Source organism: Phoenix dactylifera, chromosome 8 (assembly GCF_009389715.1).
Source record: "Phoenix dactylifera cultivar Barhee BC4 chromosome 8, palm_55x_up_171113_PBpolish2nd_filt_p, whole genome shotgun sequence".
Classification (NCBI taxonomy): Eukaryota; Viridiplantae; Streptophyta; class Magnoliopsida; order Arecales; family Arecaceae; genus Phoenix; species Phoenix dactylifera.
The window spans coordinates 27994926-28014090 of NC_052399.1; the positions used below are offsets into that span (position 1 = coordinate 27994926).

General features: G+C 42.1%; 3 protein-coding genes across 3 annotated transcripts; 1 reads left to right on the plus strand and 2 right to left on the minus strand.

Moving 5' to 3' along the window:
- Positions 1 to 3290: 3290 nt before the first annotated feature.
- LOC120111752 (protein RKD4-like) lies at positions 3291 to 4317 on the minus strand. The gene is made up of 3 exons (XM_039129640.1): positions 4041 to 4317; positions 3743 to 3843; positions 3291 to 3446 (listed from the first exon to the last, which is right to left on the minus strand). The coding sequence occupies exons 1-3, from the start codon at positions 4315 to 4317 to the stop codon at positions 3291 to 3293; spliced, it is 534 nt and encodes a 177-aa protein (XP_038985568.1).
- A 6121-nt stretch (positions 4318 to 10438) lies between these two features.
- LOC120111753 (scopoletin glucosyltransferase-like) lies at positions 10439 to 10981 on the minus strand. The gene has a single exon (XM_039129641.1). It carries the CDS (start codon positions 10979 to 10981, stop codon positions 10439 to 10441), a length of 543 nt encoding a protein of 180 aa, XP_038985569.1.
- A 5138-nt stretch (positions 10982 to 16119) lies between these two features.
- LOC120111675 (pentatricopeptide repeat-containing protein At1g09900-like) lies at positions 16120 to 18612 on the plus strand. The gene has a single exon (XM_039129433.1). It carries the CDS (start codon positions 16287 to 16289, stop codon positions 18042 to 18044), a length of 1758 nt encoding a protein of 585 aa, XP_038985361.1. The 5' UTR covers positions 16120 to 16286; the 3' UTR covers positions 18045 to 18612.
- The last annotated feature ends 553 nt before the right edge of the window (positions 18613 to 19165 follow it).

A 19165-nucleotide genomic window follows, 5' to 3' on the forward strand; every position in this document is an offset into this window, starting at 1 on the left:
GCTGAAGTCGGCTGGGGCTGCCGACTTCAGCCCGTATCTCACAGCTGTTACATTATTCAATTATCTTGCTTCGATTTCTTTGAGTTTGCACCAAGTACCCCAAGTAAAATGCTAGATGAACATTTTATGCTTGATTACTAATCTAGACAAACTTAAGATTAGCTATTTGCGTTCTATCTCTTTTTGAGAAAAGGTCGCGATGAATTGGAGAATAACATATGGCCCTTACCTCCAACCATCTAATGCTTTATCAATAATCAGTGAACTCCTGAATAATTTGAGACCACATTCCAAATCAGATAAAGTTATACTTTTGAATATGTCAGCATATAACATCTCAAAAAAACAAATCAGCATATAGATGATTCTTGATGTGGATTTCTTCCAGTGGAAACAAAATTGATCTTCTGAAAATAACATTTGAAGTAATAAATCCACTATCCAACCTTATTTGGTTTAGGTCAAGGACTTGAGAGATAATTAGGATAAAAGCTTGACGCTTGAGGTGGCTAATTTTCTGAATCATCTAAAGCTACAATGCCAATATTAGAATTATCTAAAATTAAATCATTATATATCTTATGTTCCATCAGATTGTTGTTCATTATTTCTTCTAGAGTTTCTCTTATAATTATAGATTTGAGGATGCAATAACTGTATATTTGGCTTCTTTTTTAAGAATCCCATATATTTCAAATAACTGATGTGGAAGATTGGTGCAGATGTAGGGCGTATTGGGATAGGTATATGTCGTGATATCCGTTTCCGAAACTTGCAATGTTGCATGGATCAAGAGGTATCATTTTTTCCCTTTACTAATCATATTGACATACTTTCTTTACCTTGGCTCCATGCAATTCATGTTTATTACTTAATATTTTTTTTGTTTTAGTGTAGTTGCACGAAATTGGTCGTGCTAAACTTGTAGCATATAGTGATGTATATAGATACGTTGAGCTCATGAGAAGATGAGGGTATATACAGATCAGCAAATACATGGGAGCAGAAAATGGTATAAGTCAGAAGGTCCATTAAGAGCTAGATGTTATGGCCAAAAAAAATGAAGGAATTGAGGAATGAAAAGATACTTCCACACAATGCTTTAAAAAAAAGGCACTTGAAGCATGCAACTAGTTATAAGTAGTTAGTATTTTAAACTATTCAAAATAAATAAATATACCACATATAATAAAAACAATAATAATTATAGTAATATTTTTCTTGATAAATAGCAGCAATTTTAAGAACAACAGCAATAACGACAACTAACAAGTAGTTCTTATTACATAGTACTTTATAAATAATAGCAATTAATGGTTATAACATAAGGAACATATTAATATTATTAATTCGTGTACTTGCCCCACTTCAAATCTATGTGTGACCTATCTATCAGCTTGTACCCCCTCCATCTACTTAGGTCCGCATAATAAAGGGCTGTGTGGATGGCCCCACAATGCAAAGAATGTTGTATATGCAGCTGGACAATTTTACACAGGCTGCATACGTAGTCGTGGAATGATAAGTTGACAACCTTTTCCATCCACATGCAATATGATATCTTATAGGTAAGCAGTGTGGTTAATTGGATATCCCAGAGCAGCTGCTTGATAGGAAGTAAGGCCAAAATTGTTGTTGGGGACTGGTGGCGGATATGGTAAAAATGATTCATCTTGCCAGGGGAATGGTGGCCAAGACGATAGTGGATCAAGGGGAGGCTTAGGGGAGTCAAGGTGGCGGTGCGTGTCACCATCCGAATCGTAGTGCTCTGAGTAGTCCATGGTTTGGACTATTCAGGATGAGTCGAGGTAGCCCTTAATGGAGATGGGAATGGCTGGCCAGGAGAAGAACGGGTAGCTTCGCCAGAGTTGTTTCTAGGCAGAAGAAACCGCTCGGTGCAATCATATATACAACACGATAGTTTGGTCGTAGCGGCTGCAGCCCGGTTGTGAAGATTTTTTTTTTTTTTTTTCTAAACGATTAATTGGCTCATGCGTTTGGATACATCCAAATAGAAGGTAACTTCTTTAACGAAACCCACTGCTCCGAGTGATCGGGCACAACTTTAGTTAGCATGGTTTCGTCCCTCTGTTTACGATAGATGATGTGGTGAGCCTAGCATATGACCCTCTTTTCGTGCATCCTCTCCACCACCCATGGGCTTTTTTTTTCTTTTTGTTGAAGAGGGGTGGATCATGCCTGACGAGTATATCTAATAAAACCAAAATTGGATCCTCTTTTCGGGGATCCTTCAGCTTTCAGAATTTTTTTTTTCCTCCAGGCACGTTGGAGTTTACGGTGGGCCTCAAAGATGATTCCAGAGGCTTTCCCTTTTGCAGGCTGCCTCTCTTCAAGATATTTGAGGGCCAATCATCGCTTGGCCCGACATTGTCTTCTTATCCAAGCAACTGTTTGTAGGTGGTCGCGGCTCCTTCGCATGGTCAATTAATTTCTTTTGGAATCGGATTGACAAGGATAAGAACCGGGCAGCAACCGCGTTGGATGGTGATGCACTCGTATTCCTATTGCCTCCTCTCTCATCCTATCAGACATTTATAACGATATTATTAATATAATTTATTATTTATATATTACAAAAGTATTTATTTTTCGTTATTAATATTATACAAGAATAATATTCGCACAATGATAGGAAGATAAAAAATCGAAATATAATTTGATGATAATAGAAAAATAATAAAATTTAAAAAATAAAATTAAAAATATTATAAATAAAATATATTTTACTTTTTATCTTATATTTCATTTTTTTTTTCTAGTGTTTTTTTTTCTAATCGAGTAGGGGAGGCCAAACCGGAAAAGATTTTTTTTTTGGTAAGCGTAAAGAAAAGACAAGCAAAACAAAGCAACAAATACTATACAAATTATTTTCTAGAAATTTAAATGAGCGCCCCTTCGACCGATTTCATGACCCCAAAAGAACAGCTTAAAATACCTCTGAATCCTGGCAATAATAGTCAGATCGCACAGCACAATTTGTACGCAGGTAAAGAGGCATTGATGATCGAACATAAAACAGAATTGAGAGAGAGACGTAAACAAGCGTAGGAATTCTACCCATCACCGGTAGCTAGTTCAAGAATTGTAGCCAAACAAAAATTATTCCGTGCCTTCACCAGGAACAAGATTTCGATATATAATACCCGGACTTATTTCCATAGAACGTTTAATAAATATTTGATACACGTGCAGTCCGCGTTGTCACTTAGGTTTATTTCCATTTACGGACCACATGACAGGACAATGACGACGTGATCTATCTACCTTATTTATGGTCGTTTATAAGGCCAGCATGGTATGCCATATTTGCGGCAGAGCTTTTTAAGCGTTGTTAGCGATATGCCGAGCTCCTGTGCAGCTCGTTCTCTGGGAAGGTCGAAATACTGTTCTAGCTCTTCCTTAGTCATATTCTTCGTCCGCTCCCTCTGCAAGGAGAGACACACAACAACGGACGGTAAAAGTTAGGAAGAAGGTTGCCCAAACTCAGATTACTCACTATAATAAATAATAAATCGCTCGAACATGTGGCATTGTGGCGTGCCACCCTGGTAGAAAACTCGGGCAAACGAGTTAATGAAGCATTGCTCTAAGATAGCTAGAGGCACGTGCTCTCCACATCTTCGAGCGATGTTTTCAAGCGTCCATATTGACCTATTTTAGTCAGACTAGTATTTTTGTTGGTCAATGCCAAGTGCATAGATTGCGTCTGATAATTAACTACCTGTGCTGCGATTCCAGTCTTCTTCTTCTTGGGTCCGGTGAGACCTGCACCCCTCCCTTCAGTTCCAGTAGCATAAGCTGAACTAAGTTGTGATGATCCGCCTATAATCATCAAAACAGAATTAGAAAAAAAAAAACAAGAAGGGATGACCAGAGTAAACAGATCACAAATGGACTCCTTATGGAAATCACATGGTCACCATGATAAAACTACGTACCCTTGTTTCAAAACTATATATCCTCGTGAGGCTTACCCGATTCTCATGATAAATAAAACTACCCTTTCTTTTGTATCTTACCAAAATCTGTCTCCGGAAGCAAGTCAGATTCTCTGATCAGCGACTCGTTATTGTCGATGGTCCTGGACGGCACGTTTGCTTGCATTGGAGCAGCTGCTTGATTTGAAGTAATAAGGCCAACATCGTTGTTGGAGAAGGGTGGTGAAGATAGCCTAAATAATTCATATTCCCAAGAGAATGTTGGCCCAGACGATATTAGTGGATCAGAGGGAGACTCAGGCAAGTAAAGGTAGCGGTGCGTATCACCATCCGGATCGTAGGGCTCTGAGTCGTCCATGGTTGGGCTTTTTCAGGATGAGTTGAGGTAGCCATTTAATGCACTATATAGATACACGCCAGAAGAAGAAGGGGGTCGCTTCGTCAAAGTTGTACCGGGAAGAAGACGGAGGGGGAGGCTTTAGCTACGTTGCACCGACGGGGACACCAGAAAGATGCCAATGCCAATATGGTGCATCCCGGTCGCCAATTATTATGGCGGAATGGTTTTCTCCCTTCGTTTACGCGAGTACCTTGGAGCATATAGATGTTCCAACGCTGGGCCCCAAAGAGGGAATCGATATTCTTGAGCGCCAATTTCTTTTGGGGTCGGATTGACGATATGGTTCGCGGGGGTTGGGGAAGACGCGCTGCCCCGGGGGGGGGTGGGTAGGGAAGTCGGGCGCCGCGGGGAGCAAGCCCGGGGGGGTGGGGGGGGGATGGGGAAGCCAGGCGGCGGGGGGGAAGCCTGCGGGGGGTGGGGAAGCCGGGCGCCGCGGTGGGGGGGTGGGGGGGTGACGGCGGGGCAGGGGGGGGGCGCGGGGGGCGGGGCTCGCAGGGGTTGGGGAAGACGCGCCGCCCAAGGGGGGCGGGGGGGTTGGTGGAGTGAGGGTGGAGTGAGGTGGGGATTATAACGTCATTTCACATTTTAATTTTTTTTAATTAATATAATTATGATTTTTTTTAGCACCGTTAGAACAATCGTTATATTAAGATATTCGTACAATAACAGAATTTAACAAGGATATACATGTAAATATTAATTTTGAAAGGGTATTCACGCAAAATCTGATATTTAGAAGGGTATTCATACAAAAAATCCATTTTTTTTTCAAAAATTAAAATAAAAATGCGGTGCAAATAAAGCTGCGGAGTCTTACATGGTCTTTCTTTAGGCGAGAATTACGGCCATGCCCTCCTGCCCTATCTTGCCCGTAGCCCATCTCAACGAGCAGGTGGGATCAGATGCCCCATCCACCTTCATCCCACTTTGACGTCCGCATCTAAATGGAAATTAGCGTATTGGCAGTTTCTTTTTTAATTAAAGTCTAAATAATTAATAAAATTTCAAAATATTTTTATATAAAAAAATTATAAGCTCTAAAAGTTATTCGATTTAAAAAAAAATAATCATCCCAATCGAGCGTCGTATGGCCAAGTTGTGGCTTCTAGAAGTTTGATGTACGATTTCAACTTTTCAATATAGTGGATTTTACTCCTGGACCTTATCTTGTACCGCTTATAGTAAAGTAGTTCACAACGAGTCCTATAATTCCTTCTAGGTCATTCAAAGAGCAAAAAAAAGTAGTTTGAGACTCTTAAAAGAGGTTTCAATTTTTAATAGCTAAAAAAGATTAAATGATAAAAAAATTCCTATGTTTTTGCAATTTTTTCGAAATACAGCGTATCATTTCAGTTTTTTGTAATGGGGGGCAGTACTTTATTAGTTGTTGCAATGCCAAACTTGTTGTCAACTGGCATCCAATTTTGCTGTCAAAGTAAGTGCCCATGTGGAAATGACATGGAAAATAATAAAAATGGGATGGAAATGACATAGAATAAACTAAATTAAATTAGAAATTAAAAGCTTTTGTATATAATTAGAAGAGGAGAAGAGAGAGAGAAACTGATACATAGAGAGACTCACGAGATTATAGATCGAGGGGACTAGGGTTTGCACTAAAGAGATTTGCATTGCGAAATTGGGTCCAAATTAGCGTCTCCATTTCATTTCTTTCTTGCTTAAAAGGGCGAGGAGAGATTAGGATTTGCATTTGGAAAATTACAATGAATTCAACATGGTCGATCTAATGGCCCTCCTATATTGCACTCTTTCTATCCACATACATGGTCGGTATCTTTCTCTGTTTAATCTGCTGATCCTTCTGCTGGATGCTTATGGTTTCTGCTTAACTTGGTGTACAGTAACAATGAATTGAAGAAAAGGGAAGAGGGAGAAACTAGTGGTAAGGGTGTCTTTTATACTGATTTCTTCCTCGGCATTGTTCTATGAGGAGCACTGGATATTGTTGCTTAGTGATGGTTACTGATGAATTCAGCGATTTGTTCGAGTTGTTATTTAGCGGATAAAGATGGTTTTATTTATATATTTTTATTTTATATGAGTAATGATAGAATATCTGATTAGCTTTAAGCAGCATCTGTGGGGTCTGGCGGTGTTTTATATGGAGATGCTTCTAATTAATCCTCAGGTGAAGAAGCCAAATGATGACGCTGCTTATGTAGACGGCTCCTAGCTTGGATTACACATGCTAAAGCTGGAGCATTTGTCCCCACTAAGAATGTTGCCTCTGTCTTTATTTAATTCTTACTGGGTTGGGCTGGACTGGTGGACGCCTAGATTCAGCCTACGATTGAAACCAGGCCCAGACCTGGTCCATGCTTGGGCTTCTTTTGGGCTGTCCTGGTCCGATAGGCTTCTGTTGGCCCACTTAAGCCTAGGGCGGATCGAACCTAATCAGGTTTTAGAACTCTGGGTAGGGGTGCAAATGGGTCGGGTCGGGTCGGGTCCTAGGTGATCCCGATCCGACCCGGTTTTTTGTTCGGGTCCCAATTTTGGACCCGGACCCGACTCGGTTGAAGATCGGGTTGGGTCGGGTCGGGTCCGAGTCAGGTTCGGGTCGGGTCCGGGTCTGATTCGGGTCGGGTCGGGTCGGGTCTGTTTGGTAAATACTAGAACAGTCAAAAAAAAGAATAGCCAGAAGTTCTTGTTACTGTTTGGAGTGATTCAGAGGGCACCTGAAATATTTGCATTAGCAGTGTTTAGCTTCATTTCGATCTGGTTTCTTGGAGGGCTTGTTGTCTTTCATGCCTATCTTATCACTTTAAACCAGGTGCACTTATTAGTTTCTCACCTCTGTTAGTGTTTAATACTGGGGACTCAAATCGGTGCAATTCTATACTCTTCTTGCCGGGAAGGACAACAATAAGTGGGCATTGCCAAGCGGAAGTTGAGCATTTAAGTAAATGGGGCTACCTTTCGATGACTGAAATGGTAGTCAGAACTTAATATATGTTGCAATTCATTGGACTACAGGAACAGTCACAAATAAAAAGCTAATGCAAATATTTCATGTGCCCTCTGAATCACTGACCAACAGTACCACAACCCATGCCAAAAAAAAAGAAAAAGAAAAGACTTTCTTTTGCTTTTCCTCTCTCTCTCTCTTCGGATCCATTCGGGTCGGGTCGGGTCCGTTTGGTAAACCCAGACCCGACCCAGAAAATGATTCGGGTCCAATTTTAGGACCCGACCCGGACCCGCGGGTCCTAAAATTCGGGTCGGGTCGGGTCTACGCGGGTTGGGTCGGGTCGGGTCGCGGGTCGACCCGACCCATTTGCAACCTTAACTCTGGGTGGTAGTTTTCCCATGGGCCTAAAATCTGAGTTCAAATATTGGATCTTTGATATTTTTGGATTGGGCTATTGGGCCTGGAGGTTCTTTTGATGCCTCTGCAGGTGATAAGGCTTCTTTTGTTTCTGGTTGAATGGAATTGCGCATGCCTATCCAAGTCATGGCCAAGTGACTCCTACCATTTTAATAGTTACCTTGCCTCGTTTCGCACATAAGAAAATTACTTATCTGGGGCTAATGAATGGAGCAACAGGAAAATACTACTTTGTTGAATGACTTCTATGAATGGAGCAACAACCAAATGCTACAATGTCTTACCGACCTGCTAAAAGTAATTTTGTGCATGTAATGCACATGACTAATTTTATGACTGTTTTTTCAATCAAGAGAGAAGAATATATAGGTGAGTCACTGAGTCATAATCTTATCAACTAATAAATGTTGCATGGAATTTGGTATGCAGATGGCTGAGTGAGAGATAATGATGGACAACTGCGATCGAATTAATCAGTCGAAGAAGTTATTAAGGCTTATGTCATGCGCGTATCTTCAACCATTTTATACAAGACATACTTATCAATGCAAGAATTGTATGACATAGCATCAAAGATCTGTTGTTATACAGTAAAGTGGTCTTTTGATGGCTTAGGATGATATGTGAAAATGTGGAGGAGCCGGCAAGCGTGTTGGCTTATCTTCAAACTTCTACTGTTGCTTATCATAGAGGCGGAAGTTTTTTTTCCTTTTTGTCTTTTAAGGGAATAGTCTGGGGCTCAAATTGATTAATGGAATGAAGATTACATCCTCCCAAAAGAGAGAATAAAAGGGAAGAAGAAGTATCATCGCAAGGCTGAAAGTTGGATTATATAAATGTGAAATAGGGTTTGCTTTAGTGGTCATGCCCCTTTTCTTTAGTAACTTGATGTTTTATGTTTGATTTCCTCGATGGTGCATCTCGAAAGATATTGATTTAAATAATTGTAATGCAGGTGGGTCTCCTTTCTTTTCTCCCGACAAGAGTTAGTTTAGATAAAACGTTATTCAAAATTTATGGTCTTAACTTTTCCCTTAATCTTACTTTATTTAGAAAGAATTGTGTAGTAGGATATCATGTATATCTTAAAGTCCATCTAACATATTTTATGAAATGACCCTCATATGAAGCAGAAGTACGCTCTCAATGTGTTTATTTAAAGCATGACTCCAAAGAAGATTACAGTAAATAATGCTGCGGCTAAACAAGGACAGATTACAGTAGGCCCAATTATAGCTATCCCGGTCAATGAGACCAAAACAACCAGAGCAAGGAATTTTTCCCATCACCATCTCCTTCACAGCCCACTTCCCCTATTCCTACCACTCACTAATTTGCTGTCCGGGGAATTTGACCATCATAAAATTTTAATTAGTGCAAAAAATATTGTGACCTACGCTCAGCCTAATTCGAGATTGGGTAACCAATTGGGATAATGCTTTAATTTAATCATAATTTTCAAAAATAATACGACCTTTAAAATCCAAGTTGGCACAATGCTCTATCCTATACTCAATTTATTTAAAATTTGGATTAGAAAATTTTATCCATATATCTCATTCTAATTAAAGAATTTCTTGATCCACACCTGACCAAATAAAATTGGGCTTGGTCGTGCTTTTTTTTTGGTTGGTAGAGTCATGTCAACTGTAAGCTACAACATTATCTTAAGAAGTATGCGTAGCACAAAATGGTAGATGGACGTTGAGATGTTGTTTGCTGATGCGATCTGGAAGGATTGCTCGTTGAGTGTGGTAATATTATGTTTAATATTCTTGTATCTTCTTCTATCGTCGGGAGCAACTTTCGAGCATGCAATTGATGTCTTGGAGAAGATGCCAGAACATGGTCGAATGCCAAATTCATATCGATTTGAAGGAATTTGGGGGGGGGGGGGGGGGGGGGGGGGGGGGGGGGGGGGTTGCGGGGGTGCCATTCCATTAATGGGTGTAATCCAAAATGTTAGAAAGCATAATATTATCTTAAAAAGTAGGTATAATAGAAGGCAGTTGATGCACGCTGAGACCCAAATGCTTTGCAGGGGTTATTAGGACAACTTTCTAAAATTTTTACATAGGGCAGCTTGTCTCTCCCTCTGGAACTCGAACTTACCATTTTTACCACCCATCAAAATCCCATTGATGTGGGCAAGAAAGAAAAAAATAAATTAATCAAATAATTATATTTTATTATTGGTCATTTGTGATTAATTCTCTATTCTCTTGACTTATCTTCTTTTTTACTTTTTATCTTATATTTCATTTTTCGTTTTCTAATGCTTTTTTTCTCTAATCCAGTAGGGCAGATCATACCGTGAAAGATTTTTTTTTTGAAATAAATATGATTAGTAAAAATAAACTCGGAAAAGTTAAAATTCTATAAGAAGTAGATCTCGGCTTCCATGTCAACTTTGCTTTAAATCACTCTATTGAATTCTTCTCGGATTAGAAAATACGTTTGATAAAAAAAAAAAAAATGGTTTGAGTAGTTCATTTTAGGGCTCAAACAATAAAATTTTAGCCCTTTTAAACTCCTAAGAGACTATAATGTAGATCTCAAAAAGTTAAGCTATCGTATGGCCAAAATTTGTCATTTAGAAACTTGGCAATTGGCATGCGATTTTGCTTTCCGATTCAACCCTACTATAGCTATATCTTCTCTTGTTCAGATGATTTAGCTCCTACTAAAGATTGGAAAAATATTTGCTTCACCATCTCGCGGCTGAACCACTACCTAAGGGGCCCATCCCCTTATCACCGGACCCCTCCCCTCCAACAGCCTCTCGAACCCCTCCGGCATCCACCCCTCGCCGGCGGCCTCCCTCACCACCCAAACAAACGGGTGCCAGGCCAACTTCAACCCCAATGCCATGTCCTTCAGTTGCTCGCCGGAGAAGTGGCTCCAGCTTCCGAAGCAAACATACACCACCGACTTTGGTTTCTTGGTGCCAAGCCAGGAGAGGCAGCGCTCGCGGTTGGCAGCGGCGGCTGGGTCGTCGCCCCCGCGGGCGGCGAGGTCACCGGCGTTGGCTGAGGCGAGCGCGACGGGGCCCACGAACCAGGACCGCTTGCGGTCGACTTTGAAGTAGAGGTCGGCGAGGGCGGACTCGATCTCGGCGAAACTGTTGAAAAACGACGCCGAGGCTTCCGGATTCGCCTTCACTGAGGTCGTCCACGGCGGCGGTGATGGGGCTGTCGCCGCGGAGGAAGTCGGGGAGCTCGCGCCGGACCATATGGATGGGGTGGGGAACGTAAGGGACAAGAAAGGGGTCGTCATCGCTGGAGACAGCGATCGAGGTGGGAGAGGCAGCGGAAGGCGCCCATGACGCAGACGGGGAAGAGGCCGAGGGCGTGGAAGGAGAGGAGGGGGACGCCGAGGTCGCGCGCGATGGAGGTGGTCCAGGGGAAGTGGTTGTCGACGACGACGGCATCGGGGCGGTGGAGGCGGAGGAGGCGGTCGTGGTCGGGGCGGGTGAGTGGAGAAGCGGCGTCGATTTTATGGCATTCGGAGGGGGGGAGGGCGCTGATGTTCTCGACGCCGGGGGAGAGGGCGGAGGAGGCGGATGGGAAGGTGTAGAGGAGGGTGCGGAGGGGGAGGCCGGCGGAGGCGGCGCGGTCGACAGTGGGCTGGACGAGGGCGGCGTTGGCCGGGGTGAGGAGGACGGTGGAGTCGACGCCGCGGGAGGCGAAAAGTCGGGCGATGTCGACCAAGGGGATCATGTGGCCGGTCGCGAAGAAGGGGATAAAGAAGACGCGGAGTTGGCGCGCGGACTCCGCTTCGCCGGAGACGGAACCCATGGATTCGAGGGTGACGGATACGGACTAGAGTGGAAAGCTAGTGGAGATTCCGAGGCTGTTGGAACCCTAGAAGTTGGAATCTTTTTTCCCGTTGCTAGAGCTCGCGCTGCAAATGAGATCGTGGGTCACGTGGGGCAGAGTCTTTCTAATCTTTACGTAAATGCAGCAGAGTCTTTTCATTAGTACAAAAAAAAAAATATTTAGAATTGGGCAACCAATTGGGATAATACTACCTTAAAGATCCAAGTTGGAAGAATGCGCTTATCTATACTCGATTTATTTAAAATTTAGATTAAAAAATTTGTTTCCATATATCTCATTCTAATTAAAAAATTGCTTGATTGAGATCTCATCAAATAAAATTGGGACGCCAGCCGACAATGGCCCCGACAGTGCATCGCCGTCTCCATCGCAGCCCGCTTCCTCTATTCCTGCCGCTCACTAATTGGCTACCCAGAAAATTTGACCATCATAAAATTTTAATTAGTACAAAAAAAACTTATGACCTATGCTCAACCTAATTCGAAATTGGGCAACCAACTAGGATAATGCTTTAATCTGATCATAATTTTCAAATAAAATACTACTTTTAAGATCCAAGTTGGGACAATGCTCTAACCCATACTAGATTTATTTAAAATTTGGATTAGAAAATTTTGTCCATATATCTCGTTCTAATTAAAGAATTTATTGATCTAGACCTGACCAAATAAAATTGGGCTTGATGTGTCCTTTTTTTTTTTTGTGGTAGAGTCATGTCAATTTTTTTCTCTTCTAATCTCAATACAATACACTATGCGAAGAGAACCTAGACCGCACTCATAATCTGAACACTATAAGCTACAACGTTATCTTAAGAAATATGTAAAGCACAAAATGGTTGATGGATGCCGAGAAGTTGTTTGTTGATGCGATCTTGAAGGATTGCTCGCTGAGTGTGGTAATATTATGTTCAACATTTTCATATCTTCTTCTATCGTCGGGAACAACTTTCGGGTATGCAACTAATGTTTTGGAGAAGATGCTAGAACATGGTTGAATGCCAAATTCATATGGATTTGAAGGAATTGGATTTGATTCTTGAATAATATGCCATTATAGGGGTGTAATCGAAAATGTTAGAAGCCATAATATTATCTTGAAAAATAGGTATAACATCAGGCATTTGACGCACGCCAAGGAGATTTTGGCCCAAATGGTTCACAGGGGTTATTAGGGCAGCTTGTCTCTCCCTCTCAGAACCCAAACTTACCATTTTTACCGTCCATCAAAATCCCTTTGATGTGGGGAAGAAAAAAAATTAATGGCATAATTATATTTTATTATTGGTCATTTGTGATCAAGCCCCTTTTCTCTTGGCTTAATCCTCTTATTACTTTTTATCTTATATTTTATTTTCCTCTTTTCTAACGCATTTTTCCTCTAATCCAGTAGGGGATGTCAAACCGTGAAAGATTTTTTTTGGTGAGCGTAAACAAAGGACAAGCGAAACAAAGCAAAAGAAAAAAAACGCTACACATATGTCTCGAATGCCCGCAGCCCATTGAGTCTATTTCAACCTAAATCTCCAAATGCATCCAGTTCCTGCTTGCAACCTGCTAGTCGATTACGTGCTGCACTCTAAAAAACTGAAGAGAGGTAACCAACTGAAATATATTATTCAACAGGGTTATAGAAAACCCGAGAGCCTTCAAACTTAAACTTTGCACTTAGTAGTCGAGCCTGTAGAGTTTCTAGGTGAAGCACATGCAGTCCAAGCGTCGTCACTTAAGTTGTCCTGCCATGTAGTCCATACAGGGGTATAAGTCGGATTTTTCTTCTAGGCAATGGGTATAAAATAGTATGGCGACAAGAAGTTGTGAAAGAGACAACCTGGCCGTTTATAAGGCCAGCGTGGTATGCGATGTTTACGGCAGAGCTTTTTGAGCGTTGTTACCGACAATTTGAGTTTCCGTGCAGCGCGTTCTCTGGGAAGGTCGGAATACTGTTCTAGCTCTTCCCTAGTGATATTCTTCGTCCGCTCCCTCTTCAAAGAAAATCACACGACAACGGACGGTAAAAGTTAGGAAGAAGGTTGCCCAAACTCAGATTACTCACTATAATAAATAATAAATCGCTGGAACATGTGGATTGCGGCATGCCATTCTGGTAGAAAACTCGGGCAAACGAGTTACTGAAGCGTTGCTCTAAGATAGCTATTCATCTTCGAGCGATTTTTTCAAGCGTCCAGGGACCTATTTTAGTTAGACCAGAATTTTTGTTGGTACGTAAATGCCAAGTGCATAGATTGCATCTGATAATTGAGTACCTGGGCTGCGAGTCCAGTCTTCCTGGATCCGGTGAGACCACCCCTCCCTTCAGTTCCAGTAACATAACCTGAACTAAGTTGTGATGATCCGCCTATATATAATCATCAAGACAGAATTAGAAAAAAAAATAAAGGGATAACCGGAGAAAACAGTTGACCAATTGGTTCCTTATGGAAATCACAGTCCCCATGATAAAACTACCATTGTTTTAAAACTAGCCTCATGAGGCGTACCCAATTCTCATGATAAATAAAAGTACCCTTTCTTTTGTATCTTACCAAAATCTGTCTCCGGAAGCAAGTCAGTTTCTCTGATCAGGGACTTGGTATTGTCGACTCGCCGGGACGGCTCGTTCTCTTGCACTGAAGCAGCTGTTTGATAGGAAGTAAGGCCAAAATCGTTGTTGGGGACTGGTGGTGGAGATGGTGGAAATGATTCATATTCCCAGGGGAATGATGGCCAAGACGTTATTAGTGGGTCAAGGGGAGGCTCAGGAAAGTGTAGGTAGCGGGACGGCACGATCTCTTGCGCTGGAACACCTGTTTGATAGGAAGTAAGGCCAAAATCGTCGTTGGGGACTGGTGGTGGAGATGGTGGAAATGATCCATCTTCCCAGAGGAATGATGGCCAAGACGATAGTAGATCAAGAGGAGGCTCAGTGGAGTTAAGGTGGCTGTGCGTATCACCATGATCCAGATCGTAGTGCTCTGAGTCGTCCATGGTTTGCACTATTCAGGATGAGCTGAGGATGTATATAGGCTAGGGAACCAGAAGCAGGAGGGGGGGGGGGGAGGGATTTCGGCGGGCTTCGTCGAAGTTGCTCATTCAAAGTTGCGTCCGGACCTCATTAAAGTATGAAGCTTTGTTTTACATCGGTGGTAATAAATTATGCATGGCCTCTACACGTCCCATCACCCATGTGAAGCAAATCTAATATTAAAAACAGAATTTATCAATATGTTATCAATTTTATTCTTTTTACCAATTTTATAATTAATTTTCAACATAAAAATTATGAATTCGGCCAATCCTCATCTCTAGATAAGAAAATTATTAGATTTAAGTAGATTAAGAGGTAACACCTATACTTAAACTAGTGCAACTATATGAGATAGGATGACGAAGCAACCGGCAACTATATGAGATAGGATAACGAAGCAACCGGGCGCAGTTGACGCCTTCAAATTTGTGCACTTATTTTTGTTTAAAAAAATAATTAAGATAAAAATGTGGTGCAAACATAGCTGCGGACTACACGGAACTTTTTTTTGGCTAGAATTATGGCCATGCCCTCCTGCCTTATCCTGCCTATAGCCCATCTCAACAAACGGGCGGAATTAGATGCCCCATCCACCTCCGTCCCACTTTGACGTCCGCATGTAAATGGGAATTAGCATATTGGTGATTTCTTTTTTAATTAAAGTCCAAAATATTAATAAATTTTAAAATATTTTTTATATAAAAAATAATAAGCTCTAAAAGTTATTCAATTTTTTTTAAAAAAAAGAACATCCCAATTGAGCGTCGTATGACCAAGTTATGGCCTTTATAAGTTTGAGGCACGATTTCAGCTTTCCAATATAGTAGATTTTGATTTGAACCATATTCCGTACTATCTACAATGATTAAAGTGATCCACATCGAGTTCTATGATCCTTATAGGTCATTCAAAGAGCCAAAAAAGGTAATTTGAGACTCTTAAAGGAGATTTCAATTTTTAATAGCAAAAAGAGGTTAAATGATAAAAAAATCATCTTTTTTTTGGCAAATTGGGGCGGGGGAGGGGGTGCATTTTATTAATTGTTGCAATGCTAGCTTGTTGTTAACTAGCATCTAATTTTGCTGTTAAAGTGCTCATGTCGAAATGACATAAAAATTTTAAAAATGGTGTCGAAAATAACAAAATGAGATGAAAATGACGTGGAATAAACTAAGTTAAATTGGAAATTAAAAGCTTTCATACATAATTAGAGGGGGGAGAAGAGAGAGAGAGAGTAACTGATACAGGGACTCACAAGATTAGGGATCGAGGGACTAGGGTTTGCACCAAAGTGGTTTGCATTGTGAAATTGGGTCCAAATTAGCATTTGCATTTCATTTCTTTCTTACTTAAAGGGGCGAGGGGGAGGGATTAGGGGTTGCATTTGGAAAATTGCAATGAATTCAACATGGTCGATCTAATGGCCCTTCTGTATCGCACTCTTTCTATCCACATACGTGGACGGTGCTGGATGCGATACAGTGTTCCCCAGTAGCATGGCGATGTAAGCCGTTCCATCATGGTCAGGAGGGCGAACCATGGCCACAATATCAAGACTGGCCATGTCTTTGTTCCCCCGCCACCCAAAACCCTAAACCCCGCCTCCCGTTCTCTCTACTTCTCTCCCAGTCGTATCCAACGTTATCCGAGGTTTCTTCCATCGATATAACCTCCACCACAAGAGAGAAGAACACAGTGGGTAAGTCCTCCATAGAATGGATGTTTTGGCGCCCCCCAATCCCCTCCAAAGCCCCACCCCACCCAATTCTAGGGTTAGGGTTCTCCTTTATCCCATCTCAATCCCCTCCTCCCCTTCCCTCAGTTCTTTCCTCGGCTTCGAATCCCGCCCCGAAACCACGAGTCCCAGCCGGAGAAAACCCCGAGTTCGAGCTATCTCCGCCGTCTCCGGCGCCGCCGCCGCACGCCGCAGAACCTGGAACGACCGCTTTGCCAACGGCGGGCCCTCCGACGACTTCGACGCCTTCAAGAGCAACGACGGACTCCGCCGCCTCATCCGGAACGGGGAGTTGGAGAAAGGCCTCGCCTTTCTCGAGAGAATGGCGGGCCGGGGCGCCGTCCCCGACGTCATCCCCTGCACCAGCCTCATCCGCGGCTTCTGCCGCGTCGGCAAGACCAAGAAGGCTGCTCGGGTGCTCGCCATCGTCGAGAATTCCGGCGCCTCCCTCGACGTCATCACCTACAATGTCATGATCGGCGGGTACTGCAAGTCCGGCGAGACCGACAACGCCCTCCGGCTTCTCAACCGAATGAGCGTCGGCCCCGATGTCGTCACTTACAACACCATCTTCCAGAGCTTGTGCGAGAGAGGGAAGCTCAAGAAAGCACTTGAGGTGCTTGACGGTATGCTCCAGAGAGGCTGCACCCCTGATGTCTTCACTTACACTATTTTAATCGAGGCTACATGCAAGGGTAGCGGCGTGGGGCAGGCTATGAAGCTTTTGGATGAGATGAGGTCGAAGGGTTGCACACCCGATGTCGTTACTTATAATGTTTTGATCAATGGGATTTGCAAGGAAGGGAGATTGGATGAGGCGATCAAGTTCTTGAACAATATGCCATCTTATGGGTGTAATCCGAATGTTATAAGCCACAATATTATCTTGAGAAGTATGTGCAGCACAGGGCGGTGGATGGATGCTGAGAAGCTGTTGACCGACATGGTTCAGAAGGGTTGCTCCCCAAGTGTGGTGACTTTCAATATTCTGATCAATTTCTTGTGCCGGAAGGGGTTGTTGGGGCGTGCAATTGATGTGTTGGAGAAGATGCCGGAGCATGGGTGCACGCCAAATTCGTTGAGCTACAACCCATTGCTGCATGGATTTTGTAAGGAGAAGAAGATGGAGAGAGCTATCGAGTATTTGGATATAATGGTGTCAAGGGGGTGTTACCCGGACATTGTGACATACAACACTTTGCTAACCGCTCTGTGCAAGGATGGGAAGGTTGATGTTGCTGTTGACATGCTTCATGAGCTTGGGTGCAAGGGCTGTACTCCTGTCCTGATTACGTATAACACTGTCATTGATGGGCTTTCGAAGGCTGGGAATACTGAAAAGGCTTTGGAGCTTTTGAAGGAGATGGTGGGAAAGGGTCTCCGTCCTGATATTATAACTTATTCATCCCTTGTTGCTGGTCTCAGCAGAGAGGGTAAGATCAATGAGGCAATCAGGATATTTAATGAGCTGGAAAAAATAGGTATTAGACCAAATGCAATAATTTATAATTCAGTTATCTTGGGGCTCTGCAAATCCCGGCAGACGGATCATGCTATTGATTTCTTTGCTTATATGGTGTTGAAGGGTTGTATGCCCAATGAATCGACCTACACTATTCTCATTGAAGGTCTGGCTTATGAAGGGATGTCTAAGGAGGCCTTAGAGTTGCTAAGTGAGTTGTGTTCAAGAGAAGTTGTGAAGAAGAGGTCCATGCAGAATGTTGTTGTTAAAGTATAGGTACAAATAAGCAAATTTCTTGAGATTTTGGATGCGTCACAGATAATGGCTGTCTGCAGATCACATTGATTTTTTTTTTCTCTGGCAACTGACTGAAATCATTTGCCAGTTTCCTGCATCAGCATAAGAAAGCTTCGACGGTCATGCGAGTCGAAATCTATCCAAGATCATTGTGCACTTGAGTTGTGCATTTTCATAGACCATGGGCTTGTTAACATCTTGTACATTTGCAGTCATGTTCACGCCAACTCCTGTTTGTTCAAACAACTTCTCATGCTGTTTTGCTTTGCTTAATGTATAGGCACGGATGCTAACATGGATTTTGTATTGTCATTGGTTCACTTTTGTACCTCATTGTATATACTGTTTCTTTCATGGATGCAAATCTGAGAGCTTGGGTAACTATGTGAAGTGTTCAACAGCTGTGTCGAGGCATGTTGGACCAGTCTCATTTTCGAGAAGGTATCAGTGTGTGTGGCTTCAGTATTTTGTCCTGAAGCTGTTCTGTCTTCATTAACTTTTTTCTGCCTATTTTCTTGTGAAGTTCTTAGTTCTGTTTGGTGTAGCATTTCATTCTTATCTGCTTATGGTGGAACTTCTGTTAGCATATTATTCTCTTGCTCTTATTGGGAGATGAATGTGTTTCGAAATGGCCAGCCAACCAAGACTTCATTTTCCCAATTTTCTGCAGATTTTTAATACAAGATACAGTTTTCTGAAACAATCGAAGTTTTCTTACTAATGGTTCTTCACTTATTGTCAAGCAATGCACTCAGTTCATGTGCTACTGCTGTCTATTTGTGCAGTGTTTTATATAAATATCAGATCATTTGTCTTCAAATTTTAATGAGATCTATCTATTTGTTTTGAACCCTATTTGTTTTTCAGAATTAGAGTCAAAGTTACAAATTTTGATTATATAGCTAAGATATACAAAGATAATGTTTTATTCAATCATGTCAAACCAGTCTAGTTTTGTTGATGTATTGACATTAAGCTATTGTTGAAAACCTGAGTCTATTTTGAACTCGAGTACCTCTCCTTGGAAATCCTTTTTTTCTCTTACGAGTAAGCCTGTCCTTGTAAATGTCGACCTAACGTAATACCTGCCTACAAGCTGC